We start from the raw sequence: 13347 nt of genomic DNA, 5'->3' as shown, positions 1-13347 counted from the left end.
TGATGTCTTCAATTTCATTGCTTAAATTTGATCTGGTTAAATTTTCCATGTTCTCCGGATTCAATTTGGGTAGGTCAAATGTCTGTAGAAATTTGCCAAAATCTTCAAGATTTTCTATTTTATTAGAGTATAAATTTTCAAAATAGTTTCTCATTATCGCTTGTATTTCAGTAGTGTCTTTTGTGATTTTCTTTTCCATAATTTATTAATTTGCAAATTCTCACTCTATTTTTTAGCATGGCTAAGGATGTATCACTTTTATTTATTTTTTTCAAAGAACCAAATTTTTGTTTTGTTGAGTTTTTGGATTATTTCCTTTGTTTCAATTTCATTGATTTCAGCTCTGATTTTATATATTTCATGTCTTCACTTGCATTTGGCATTGATTTCTTCTTCTTTTTCTGGGGCTTTGAGATGTTATATTATTTATTTGTTAACTATTTATTCTTTTAATGAATGAGCTAAATGCAATGAACTTTTTTTCTCTTAGCACTGCCTTCATGATTTTGATATGTTGTGTTGCTATTCTCCTTTACCTCTAAGTATTTTTTTTTTTAAATTTCATTTCTGATTTCTTCTGATATCCATTGTTCCATTAGTCATTCAAATTGTGTATTATTTATTCTCCAGATGTTAGATAGAGTAGCTTCTGTTTTTTTTTTTAACATTGATTTCTAATTTCATTCCATTACAGTCTGAGAGAATACAAGGTATTATCTTTCTGTCTCTCTCTCTTCCTTTTTTTTTTTTTTTTTTTTTGTATTTGGTAAGAGTTGCTTTGTGGCCTAAGATGATGACTCACTTTTAACATATAAAATGTGGTGCAACTAACCACAGTTAGTAGGTCATCAAAACATTGTGGCTTCTTCCTTGCCTTCTCTCTAGAACTAAATTCCTGGGAAGAGACTCAACATTAAGGCAAAAGGATGACTGGAGGCCTTTTGGACTAACCGATTTAGTAGATAAATAATCCAAAGCATAAAGATGTTGAATGTTTTGTTCATATTTCACTTATAACTTTTTGGTAGAGCTAGATTTGGTCCTTAGTCCATTTCAATTTTTGACATATTGTGAAAAAAACAATAAAATACAAGTCTTCATGACTTTCCAATAAATTTTCATTTATTATTTTTTCTAGTTATATTTTCTGTTATATAATTATCTAATCATATTTAATCCATATTTTCTGCGATGACATTTTTTTCTTTAGGCCAATCAGGTAAAATTATCCTTAAATATTATACACTAGATGGATTTTGAATTTTGTCTCTGATAAAGAACTGCTCAGGTAGCTTGATGTTAAAATTAATTTCCAATTATATTAGAAGATGGAATAATGAAAGCTTGTATCATGGCTTTTTAAAAAGAGGTGATGGGAATGTTTGCATTTTGTTCATTTCCACAGCTGGATTCAGATGGCACCGTTACCATCGAGGAGCAGATCATCCTTGTTATGAAAGCGAAAGTGCAATGTGAGCTCAACATCACAGCCCAGCTCCAGGAGGGAGGTAAAGACCCTGACAGAACTGCATTCCTCTTGTGCCCCCACCCCAGTCCTCACAAAGATTGCACGTTTGCCTTGGTATTTGGTGTTGGCAAGATCCTCAGTGTCATTGCCTGTTCCCATGTGGCAGGTTTGGTAGCCGACTAACTCTTTTCTCCTTTCCACCCCACTTGCTCTTCACTCCCTGTGGAAGGAGTGGCTTGTCTGATTAGCAGGTTTGGGAAAAGCAAGTGGGCATGCGCACATCTCCTCCCTGGGATCTGTCTGCCTGTAGGGAACAGGCACCAGATTTCGAGCTTGGAGGGGGAGGCTCTGTCCCTGGGGATATTACCTGAAGTTTTAAAGGGCAAACTCAATTCAGATAAACTCAATTCCATAAACCAGTTCATTTATACACACCAAAGCCATGTTCTCCAAAAAGCCTATTTTGCTAATAAAATGCCACTTTTATTTCCATCTGCCTGACTCTTTATTTAGTTCTAAATTCAAGTGAGAAGTGGGATGACATTTACCAAGCTCCCCAAATTAGAGTGTCCTTAAAGTTATGCCTCTCTAATAAAATGTACAGTTCAATATCTGCTTCATATTGGTCTTTAAATGTTTTTTTTTTTTAAAAATTGTGACTGATTTATTAATTGGTTATGATCAAAGAATGCAGCTTTCAAGATATCTATTTTGAAAAATAGGCTTAATGGCTTACATTGTAGATGATTTTGATAAATGTTCCAAGTGATCTTCAAAAGAATATATGTTCTCAAGTTTTGTTTTAGAATGTTCACTAGGCTAAGCTTTTTTGTTAATGTGGTTTATGAATTTTGTATCCATAGTGATTTTTATATGCTTGATCTATTGTTTATTGAGATATGTACCTTAAATTATACTATTATTGTGAACTTTTCAATAAAAAAGTCATTGAATTTTTTTTCTTCATATATTTTGAAAGTGTGTTATTGGTATATACAAGTTTAAAAACGTATTTCCTGGTTAATTAAATTTTTATCAATTTAAAAGTAGTCTTCTTTGTTACTAGAATATTTTTGCTTTCAGTTATTAAAATATAATTCAAATTATTATATTAAGATAACAATATTAAACAAATGACATAGTTTCTTTGTCTCTTGGTTAGCATTTGCCTAGTATAACTATATCAAAAAAGAAATGTGCTGTGATAAAGTACACATAACTTTAAATTGATCATCCTAACCATTTTTAATGTTCAGCTATGTTAAGTATATTCGCATTATTGGGCAGCCAATCTCCACAAGCTTTTCATCTTACAAAATTGACACTCTAAGTCCACTAAACAGTACCTCCTTATATTTCTCCAGTCTTTTATTAAAATTTCCATATACTTATGTTTTGAGAGTATCTTTTTTAAAATTTATTTATTTTAGTTTGGTATATAGGACAGCAGAATGCATTTTGATTCATTGTACACAAATGCAGCACAACTTTCATTTCTCTGGTTGTACACGATGTAGCAGTGCACCATATGTGCAGTCACACACATACCTAGGGTAATGATGTCCATCTCATTCCACTATCTTTCCTGCCCCCTGGTGGCTACCCGTCCCTCCCTCCCCTTTGCCCCGTTAACTTTGATTGGAGTATCTTTTATAAATAGCATACATTTTCTTGTTGTTCTGATAACCTTTGTCTATTAAGTGAAGAGTTCACTCCACTTATATTAATTGTGAGAACTGATGTACAGTATTTGAATTTCACTCTGCCATCTAATTTGGATTCTTTATTTCATCAGCTCTTCCTATGTGTCCCTCCCATTTCCAATCTGCTTTTGGACTAACTGAGGCTTTTTTTGCTTATTTTATTCTACCTTTGCCACAACTAGTTTGGAAGACGTTTATTGTATTTAATTCTCTTAGTGATCACCCTGGAGGCTTTTTCATACAGTTTTAATTGAAGAAAATTTTTTTATTGTTGCATATTTATTATACAGAATAGTGGATTTCATTGAGACATATTTGTACAGGCACATAACATAATCTGATCAATTTCTTTCCCAGTACTTCCCCTTGCCTTCCTTCCTCCCTCCCCTGATCTCCTTCCCCTACACTACTGGTCTATTTTCTTTCTTTCTTTTCTCTCAAATCACTTTAATATATTTATTTTTTGCCTTTATACATGTACTTTTATTTTTTTGCATTACAATTCTTAATACACATATATACCACAATTTTTGTATCTCTGTTTTAAAGTATGTTGACACCTAATTCAAGTCTTCATACATGTACTTTGGATAATGATGTCCATCACATTCCACCATCCCTGCTAATCCCCTGCCCCCTTCCTTTCCCTTCCACCCCTCTGCCCTATCTAGAATTCATCTATTCCTTCCATGCTCTCCCTCCCTACCCCACTATGAGTCAACCTCCTTATGTCAGAGAAAACATTCAGCACTTGTTTTATTTTTTTGGATTGGGTGGCTTCACTTAGCATTATCTTCTCCAATGCCATCCATTTACCTGCAAATACCATGATTTTGTTTTTATTTTTAATGCTGAGTAAAATTCCATTGTGTATATATGCCACATTTTTTCTATCCATTCATACTGAAGGACATCAAGGTTGTCTCCACAGTTTAGTTATTGTGAACTTCCTTTTAATAAATAATATAAGCAGTTTAGGATACTTTAATTATTTCTAAAGTATATGCTGTTGTCATATAGGATTGTTGTTTTATGTTATTTTTATTTTTCTTCTTCCAGGAAATATCTTTTATTTATTTCTTTTTTGAATTTTTTTTACATGAGAATGTGCTCATTGTGCCTTCAGTTTTTGTCTGAAAATATCTTGAGTTGCAATTCTGAGCAATATTTTTTTCTGAATATGTAACCTTTGTTATTGAAAATTACTTATTTTTAGTCCGTGAGGATATTATTTCATAACTTCCATTACTACTATTGACAGATCAGTTCTCAGTCTTTGTTGGCGATTGGCCTTTTCTCTCTGGCTCTTCTTAAGAGCTTCTCTTTGACTTTGATGTTCTATAGTTTTACTCTGAATTCACTGGATTTCCCCGAATCTAAGGATCTGTCTTTATTCAGTAACAAGAACGTTTTAGTTATTTTGTCCTTGAAATTTGCTGTCCTCCATTCTCTCTGTTATCTCCCTCAGGAACTTTTAAGTAGACAAATGTGAAACCTTCTCATACTACCCTCAGAGTGTCCATGTCTTATATATTTTTGTGTTTTTTTGTTTGTTTGTTTGTTTCTCTACGGCTGTTTTGGTAAATTCTTCAAATATGTTTTCTAGTTTTTTAACTCTTTGTTCAGCTTTGTCTTACAGCTCTTTAATCTATTCATTAGTTAATTTTGTTTTTTACTTTCTGATATCTTCATTTTTTTTTTTTATGTTTTTGAACTGGAGCTTGAATCCAGAGGTGCTTTACTACTGAGCCACATACCCACTCTTTTTATTTTTGTTTTGAGACAGTCTCACTAAATTGCTTAAGGCTTTGCTAAATTGCTGAGGCTGAGTTGTGAGTGTTGTGATTCTTCTGCCTCAGCCTCCTGAGTTGCTAGGATTACAGGTGTGAGCCACAGTGCCTGGATTTCATATTTAATTTTGATGATCTTTTGTACCTTCAGCAATCTTTCAATTTCTTTTTATTTTCTTAGACATATATTTTATATTCTGCACTTGATAATTCTAATATCCACAGATTTTGCTGGTTCATGATGATTATCACACCTGATAGCTTATTTCCTTATGTGTCTAATGATTTATGATGAGGAACTTTTGGTTTAAAGCATCTTCCTCCAGGGAACATTTGTGTTTGCTTATGGAAGGTGCCTAGAGGATCTATTGATGTAAGTCTATCTTAACTGAGTTTAGATACTGTAGGAGTGTGGGATTTGATTAGAAGCTTCTGGAGAACAATTTTTTTGGGGGGTCACTATTTCCTATTTTACCTCTAAATATAGCCAAAAATGAAATGAGTCAATCTGTCTCTGAAGGATGTTTTTGTCTCTTGTTCACCCACTAAGGAGGGGTGTGTCATCTTTGGGGGATACTGATTTTATAGAGGGGTCTCCCATCTAATTTTCCCAAGTTATTAGGGCTCAGGCTCAATTTTCATCACCTGACTTTATCAAAGCACAAGCCCGAAGCCAAAAGATTGATAGCGATCTGTAAGGTAAGCCCTAATTGTAGTACTTGTTGCCCCCATAGAATAATTTCTGGCTTTAGATTTATTCCTTTACTTTACAACCTGCTAAATCATGTTTTCACAGAAGACTTTTCTATTCATCCAGCCTTTGTAGGTATCTTGTGCCAGGAGAGAGTTTTCTGAATGACCTAATAGTGTCCAAACAGGAAATCACTCATTTTACCTTTAAATAACACTGACACTCATCCTAGACATGTAAATCTACTGACAAGGATCAGCTTCATCATGAAGGAATTTGATAATTATCTATAAGGACTGAAAAAACTATTTCCCATGAAGCCTCATGAACTTTTGAGCTGGAAAATACTTGGCAATTACTTGGGCCAACAGTATCTTTGATGTTCCTTTAATAGTCAACACACTTGTACCCATAGTGTGTTGCTTCTGTAGTAAGCACTGAAAAGCCTGAATAAAATTCTGTCCTTGCCCCATGGGCTTGATGGCTGCACAGGGATGGTAGACATGTTTTAGGCTGGTGTGTAATTTTAACAACAAGGGTATTCACAACTATGTAGTCACTGCAAAACATTGTAATCTGGGAGGGATTACATCTCTTTACTTGAAGTCTTAAAACTTAGAGTGGCATTTTGAGTTCACTGATTAATTTAGGAAATTTCCATTCTAAAATGCTCTTAAAATTGAGCATTGCACATCAAAACATTTAAGAATAAGCTCTTGTTCTGCCTATAATTTATTTTAAAATTATACCGAAAATAAATTAGATGAAATAAATATCAGAAACTATTAAAACTGTCAATTCTAAATTATGGGTATGTATTTTCTGTTATATTTCTGAAATTTTTTTGTAATAAGCTGATCATAAAATTTTCCTAAAGTTTATGAAAGACAGAAATGGCAATGTAAACACGAATACCTCATTATAAAACTATTCACATATTTAAAAATAAAAAGTGAAATATTATTCATCCTGGTTCTTCTTCCAAGGGTGGTTGTATTTTGTTATGAGTAACTGAAGAACTAAAAAGAGAAAAAGCTAGAGTCTCCAAATTTTAGGCTGTTCTGTATAAATATCACGGTTGAACAAGCTTCACTAATAATTAGTTTTTCCTGGCACACACAAAGGATTATAGAGCTATAATTAATGGTGTTAATTTATAAAGAAAGATTGGTGACTCATTAGGCAATTAATTAGTTTCTTGCCAAATAATGAAAGTTATTTACTCACGTGATGATCAAGGAGAAGATGCTAATTACCATCTCTGTATTTTCTATGCTAGGTCATGGCTTTCTCAATCTTTTCATCCTTTTGTGACTATTTATCATTCTTGTTGTCAAAGAACCACAAAAAATTAACCTGATCTGAACATCCATTATTCTGGGGGAGGTTGGTTTTCTGAATTTTGGAGGGTGTATTTGAGTATATGTGTGGGTGGGCTGGTGTCTCACAGGGCACTAGAAAAATCTCCCTTAAAGATCATGAGAAAAAATATTTTTCCATAGCTGTTTTAAAAGCAAGTATTTATAGAATAAACTGGTCACTAGATTTTACTTTTATGTGAAGACCGTATTCTATCATGGGACTAACTCTTGGCAGAAAATAGTACATGAGATCACAGTATGCATTTTAGAGGGACAGTTAGTTATAGAAAGGTAAGAACACATGTCAAGCTCCAGTTTATGCAGTTTGTATAGTAGATATTTGGTACAATCTATTGCACAGTTGTGAATTTTCCATTTCTATAACAAATACCTGAGATATATCACCTTAGAAAGAGACAAGGTTTATTTTGGCTCACAGTTTTGGAGATTTTAATTTATGACTGATTGGGCCTGTTGCTTTGGGTTCATGGCATCTCATCATAACAAAAGTATGTGGTGGAGCAAAGCTATTCAACTCATGGCTGGGCATGAAAGAAAGAAAGAGGACAGGATGGAGATCCCACTCTCCTTCAAGGGCACATCCTCAATGACCCGAAGACCTCCCACTAGGCCCTGCCTCTTAACATTTCTCCCGTTTTCCAATAATGCCAAGTTGGTGACTAAAGCTTTAATCCATGAGCCTTGGGCGGAGGGCATTAAGTTCCAAACTAATAATAGTTAATAAGCAGTTGATAGAACAGACACATAAATGACAAAGTAAATGGATGGCAAGGTGCATGGAATTCTATCCAGATATAGAAGACAATCTTGGCAAAGTTGATGGATAAGATGATTCATTCTACCCTGTATCAGCAAGAAGGAAAATCAACCAACAAAAAGACCTGATAATGCTGCAAAGAGAGGCAGGTGGTGCTGTGCTCCTGAAGCAGGAGCCCATGGGATGAGCTCCTGGGTTGCCTGTGATATGTGAAGCCCAGGTTTTCATTGTGTGAACAAAGTGAGGCTGTTTCCAAGAAAATGTTCTTTTCTAACAACAGTGTGGGTGAGGAAGACGTTTTTCTTTTCTCTTCAGCAGTGCACAGAGCAAATTGATATCTGTTTCTGTGTGATAGGTGGACGCTAAGAAGTTAATTTCAGGTTTTTCTTTTTTTTTTTTTTCACAGAAATGGGTGTTTGTGTGAGATTGTGTTAGGCTGACGATTCAAAACCCAACAAATAGTGTGATACCATGACGCTGGCTAGAACAGAAATCTTCAACGGCAGTTAGTGTAACAACACTGTGGTTACAACACATCTGGGAGAATTAGAATGTATAGCATTTATGGTAGCAGAATAATGAACCCTGAAGACATCCACCCCCTAGTACCTGCTGTTAAGCTGTGCGTGCTACACACACGACCAACTGGAAGGTTATGGATCTTAAAGTGGGGAGATGATTCTGGATTATCTGGATAGGCCCAATGTAATCAATCACCTGTGCCCTTAAAAGAGGAAGATAAGGCAAAAAAATTGAGTTTGAATTGTGGCAGAAAAGGAGAGCAGAGGAGAGATCCAAAATGTGAGAAGAACTTAGTCTGTCTTGCTGATTTTGAAGATGGAGGAAGGAGGCCATGAGATAAAGGATGCTGACAGCTTCTAGAACTTGGCATGAATCTTCATTGACAGCGAACAATTAACCTCAGTTCTGCAACTTCAAGGAACTGAATTCTACCAACAGCTGACATGAACAAGGAGATGGATTTCCCTCAAGGGCCTCTGGAGAGTAATGAAGCCCTGCTCAGCCCTCGATTTTGGTCTTGCGAATCTATCAACAGAGGTCCCTCTGAGCCTGCCAGACTTTTGACCTACAAAACTATAGTGAGAAAATAAATTTGATTTTAAGCTGCTAAATTTGTGGTAGAAAATTAATCTGACACTTATTGAAAGTATGTCTTTTTGTCTTGTTGGGATCTGATATGACTGACAGGCTCTATTCTTGGATGTTCAATATATAACTAGTAGAAAGAAGCCTAGCAGAGCACAGAGTATTGACACTGAATGTTCCTTAGGCCCCACCAAGTGCCAGAGGCTATTCCAGGAAGGTAGTTAACATAGGAGACAAAACAGTCAAAAATCTCCACCCTCACATTTTTAAAATCCTATGACTTTAGAAAGCAATAATTAAGAGAATGATACTGGAAGGCAGTGAGAACTCAGGTGTTAGGGAAAGGAGAAAAGGGGATAGGGAGTATTTTGGAATGCAGTTTTAAGTTGGAGAATTTACTAAGAAGTTGACCTTTGAGCAAAAATCCGGAGGAGGTAAGGAAATGAGTCTGGGGGCAACGTGGGGAAATGGCCCTGGAATCCAGGAAGAGCAAGTGGCATTGTGGATGTGAGAGTTGAGTCAGGAGCTAAGGTCAGTGAGAGGCGAGGGCAGAGAGCAGGTCTGCAGGCCCTTCACACATTGCTTAGACCTAGGTTTTGCCTCTGAGTGAGATGGGGAGTTTTTGGAAGACTTGGGGCTATTGTGTTAAATGAGTGTGTGTCATTGGTTACCAACTTTTTTGAGTTGGGTAAGATGGAGCACTCATATGTATGTACAACAAGTTACAGGAAGTGGGTTCATTGCTTATAGACAGGCTGCAAAGATTAACAGCAGCCTAGGATTTATTCTGAGCCAGTTCCCCAGGCTCGGAAAGCTGTCCTGGGTGGATGGAATCTCCATTGCTCTTATCCCACTTGCACTGCAGCTGAGTCGCTCAGGAAAACCACCCACAGTGGGCTGTATACCCCAGGGAACATCTGATGCTATTAGGCTCACCTGTTGGAAGACATTTTTTTTTTTTTTTTTGGGGTGGGAGACTGGTCTGTTCTAGCCAGTCTCCCTAGCACATTCTACATAGTTAATCTTGAGAACTGCAAGCAAAAGGGGGGGTGGGGGAGGACTGGATGGCTCCAGTCTACCTAAAAGACTCCTGGAGAGAGAGAGAGGGAGAGAGAGAGAGAGAGAGAGAGAGAGAGAAAAGAAGAAGAAGAAGAAGAAGAAGAAGGAGGAGGAGGAGGAGGAGGAGGAGGAGGAGGAGGAGGAGGAGGAGGAGGAGGAGAAGAGAAGAGAGAAGAGAGAAGAGAGAGAATGAGAATATGAATATCAGGGAGACCTGCTGGAGACTATCTCTGTAATTCTGGCTGGACATATGGTAGCTGTGGACTGTCATGGTGGCAGTGGAGGTTATAAGAAAGACAAGGCTCTGGATTAATCTTGAGAAGCACAGAACTTATGAGAATTTTGTTTGAGATGAATATTAGACTCAAAGAAATTATAGGTAAAAAAGATAAATCTGAATCTTAAATTTGTTTTGTGTGTCATGTTCTTTAACAGCATTTTAAAAAAATCTAGAGTAAAAATGTAGCTGCTATATATGACAGATGGAAGAACTACACTATAGTTGTTCACAGTGGTTTCCAGTGTTTTCTATATACCAATTGCTATAACTACTATAGTGGATATACTGAAATAGTCTGAATATTTTAATTTTGCTAATCAAAGTTTCCTATTAATGGGTCTATGAAGAGACCAGGTAGGTGAATTTTGGGACATTTACATGTTAGTTACCAGTTTGTTTTACTTTTTGCCACAGGCAGTGATCTGAAATTTTGCATTTTGAATGCATTTGTTCTCTAATTTTTATTTGCTTTCTATTTTTTTTCCTCATCAGAAGGTAATTGTTTCCCAGAATGGGATGGACTCATTTGTTGGCCCAGAGGAACAGTGGGGAAAATATCAGCTGTCCCATGCCCTCCTTATATTTATGACTTCAATCATAAAGGTATTGAGTTTTTCTGAAACTATTAATTTGAAAAAGAAATCGTCTTTCTCCTCCTCTGCCTCCTTTTTGGTAACAGACTCTATGGGAACTGAAACTGAGCATCTCAGTACCCTCCATGTCTTTACAGGAACTGCCTTCCGACACTGCACTCCCAACGGAACATGGGATTTTATTCACAGCTCAAATAAAACATGGGCTAATTATTCAGATTGCTTTCTGCAACCAGATATCAGCATAGGAAAGGTAATCATATTTTTGAATTTGTGAATCCCTAAGAAAAAGCAGAATAATGCTTTTATGTAATTCTTGATCGTCAACCATTACATATAAAAACCATTTTATTCTATGACACACATACCATAAAAGGTAAAAGCAATATTGGAATCCTTATAGATGCATCTGAACCATTTGGTATTTTCCTTAAATTAGAGGTTCCTAGCTGAGATACATACATATATACTTATAAATAACTGTGTGTATATATTTTGTCACATTATTTTACATTAATATTATATATACAATATTATGTTGTATATAAAAATCTACATAGGTAGCCAGCAGCATGATTCATGATTTACTCTTAGTTACTTATGGATGACTATATCTCATTCCACTCTCTATATCCTGAAGGACCTTTGCATTTTAGTGAGGTATTTTCTGTCTCATAAGATTTGCCTGAAGATGATTTCATTAGTAGATGAAAGGTTAGAGCAGTAGCATTCAAGAGGAACAAGAGCATCATCTGAGTTTTGCAGCACAATACCTTTATTTCACAGATGTAAGTCTACTGAGAACCAGAGACACAGTGTTGGTTAAAGCTTGCTGATGGAAGGGTCTAGAGCAGAGCCCTGGTGTCCTAACTTCACATCAGCATTGTGTGTAGTATAGCAATCATATGTGAACTTCAAAAACTTCTAGAGTTGCTTTTAAGTTATGTTAGAGAGTTTAAAAGTCATCCTCAAATTCCTATCCCTTTGACCTGTGAGTAGAGATGTGGGATGAGAATGCTTGTGATGCTAGGAATGAATATGATAAATTGGTGGATAAGTAATTTTTAAGAGGGCCCGAAGAACAGTCCATTGTACATAAACTCCCTCACAGTTTACTTGTTTTTTTTTTTTTTTTTTTTGTGCCTATTGATTTTTGGAGGGAGTGGAGAGAGAACAGTAGAGAGAAGTGATGAGTTGAAGGTTTCTTTGTTCAGTTTTGCAGATAGGTTGAATTTTCTTTCTTAACTTTCTTTTCTATCATCAAGTACTAATACCTTAATGAGCTCTTTGATAGCTTGTTTAAAGACCTTCGGTTTGTACTTCAAGGTTTGAAATTTTTTATATAAAAATAGTCAATATGAGGAGATTCTTATAGATTCCATGATGCAACTCAGGCTAACTTTGAGTTAATATAAATACTTCAGAATGATTGGAGTCCCACTGACAAAAACAGGCACTCCCGGGTATTTAGTGTACTCCTCGATGATCTTCAGCTGTGTGTTAAATGATGACAAAGGTAGTTCTTTGATAGCTTTCAATTGGCTGTTAAATTAAATCATGGTTTTATTCACACAAAATTCTAATCTTACTTATTTATTTGTTTAGAACTGAGATTGAACTCAGGGGCACTTTACCACTGAGCTACATACCCAGTCCTTTTTTTTTTTTTTTTTTTTTAAATTATTTTGAAGCAGGATCTTGCTAAGTGGCTGATACTGGCCTCAACTTGTGATCCTCCTGCCTCAGCCTCTTGAGTTGCTAGGATAACAGGTGTGCACCAACTGCCCAGCCAGAACTCAAATCTTACAACCATTTCTTTGTGATTAATGCATATTCTAAGTATCAAAATAATAAAAAATGGTTAATAAACCTAGTATATATACTGTTTCTATAAAAATGACTTAAAGGCTAACTAAAACTTTAAGAATTTTGTTAACATAAATTAATTTTATCTCCTTAATGAAAACCATATTTTCAATTGTTTACCAACATTAAGGTATAATTTAAGAAGACTCAAAAAAAGAAAAAAGCCACACCAAATATTCTCTAATAAGAAAACTAGATGGCTCCCGAAGTTTTAATGCTCTGTCAGGCAAAATGATGTTCCTTATTTATGAGATATAAATTATTAATGGTTAATATAAAAATTTTTGTAAGGAAGGAAATGTATAAAACTGAAAAAGTATGTATTGTGAATAAATGACCCATAATTTGATGGAAGAATAAGTGCCACATCACTATTGGGAAAATACTAAACTATTTTTAGCATGAATTTTTTTAAAATTCTAAATAATTTCCATATCATTGGTTGGCCAAATGAGGTAATTATTTTTAATAAAAGAAGAGAAGGAACTCTAATGATAGGCCACAGGTTACTAAATTCTTTAGAGTATGATATTTGAAAAAATGGCATACTGTAGAAATTATCATATTATATATCTCATGTCTAAAGGCTATATGTACTTTTGAATGCAATTTAGCAATACATATTTAAAAACCTCAAAGGGGTCATAACCT

The 13347-nt window shown here is 35.3% G+C and overlaps 1 protein-coding gene across 1 annotated transcript in view; it reads left to right on the top strand.

Annotated features, from left to right (window-relative positions):
- The first annotated feature begins 1372 nt into the window (after positions 1-1372).
- Positions 1373-13347, top strand: part of Pth2r (parathyroid hormone 2 receptor) — a 63824-nt gene continuing 51849 nt past the window's right edge. The window contains exons 1-3 of the mRNA XM_076866830.2: positions 1373-1508; positions 10730-10840; positions 10968-11083. Of these exons, the coding sequence (XP_076722945.2) occupies positions 1373-1508; positions 10730-10840; positions 10968-11083 (363 nt within the window). The remainder of the gene's footprint in view (positions 1509-10729; positions 10841-10967; positions 11084-13347) is intronic.

The sequence above is a fragment of the Callospermophilus lateralis genome, chromosome 9, assembly GCF_048772815.1.
Source record: "Callospermophilus lateralis isolate mCalLat2 chromosome 9, mCalLat2.hap1, whole genome shotgun sequence".
In the NCBI taxonomy this organism is placed as follows: Eukaryota; Metazoa; Chordata; class Mammalia; order Rodentia; family Sciuridae; genus Callospermophilus; species Callospermophilus lateralis.
Note: the sequence above shows the minus strand (reverse complement) of the source record. Positions and strands in the feature narration are given on the sequence as shown.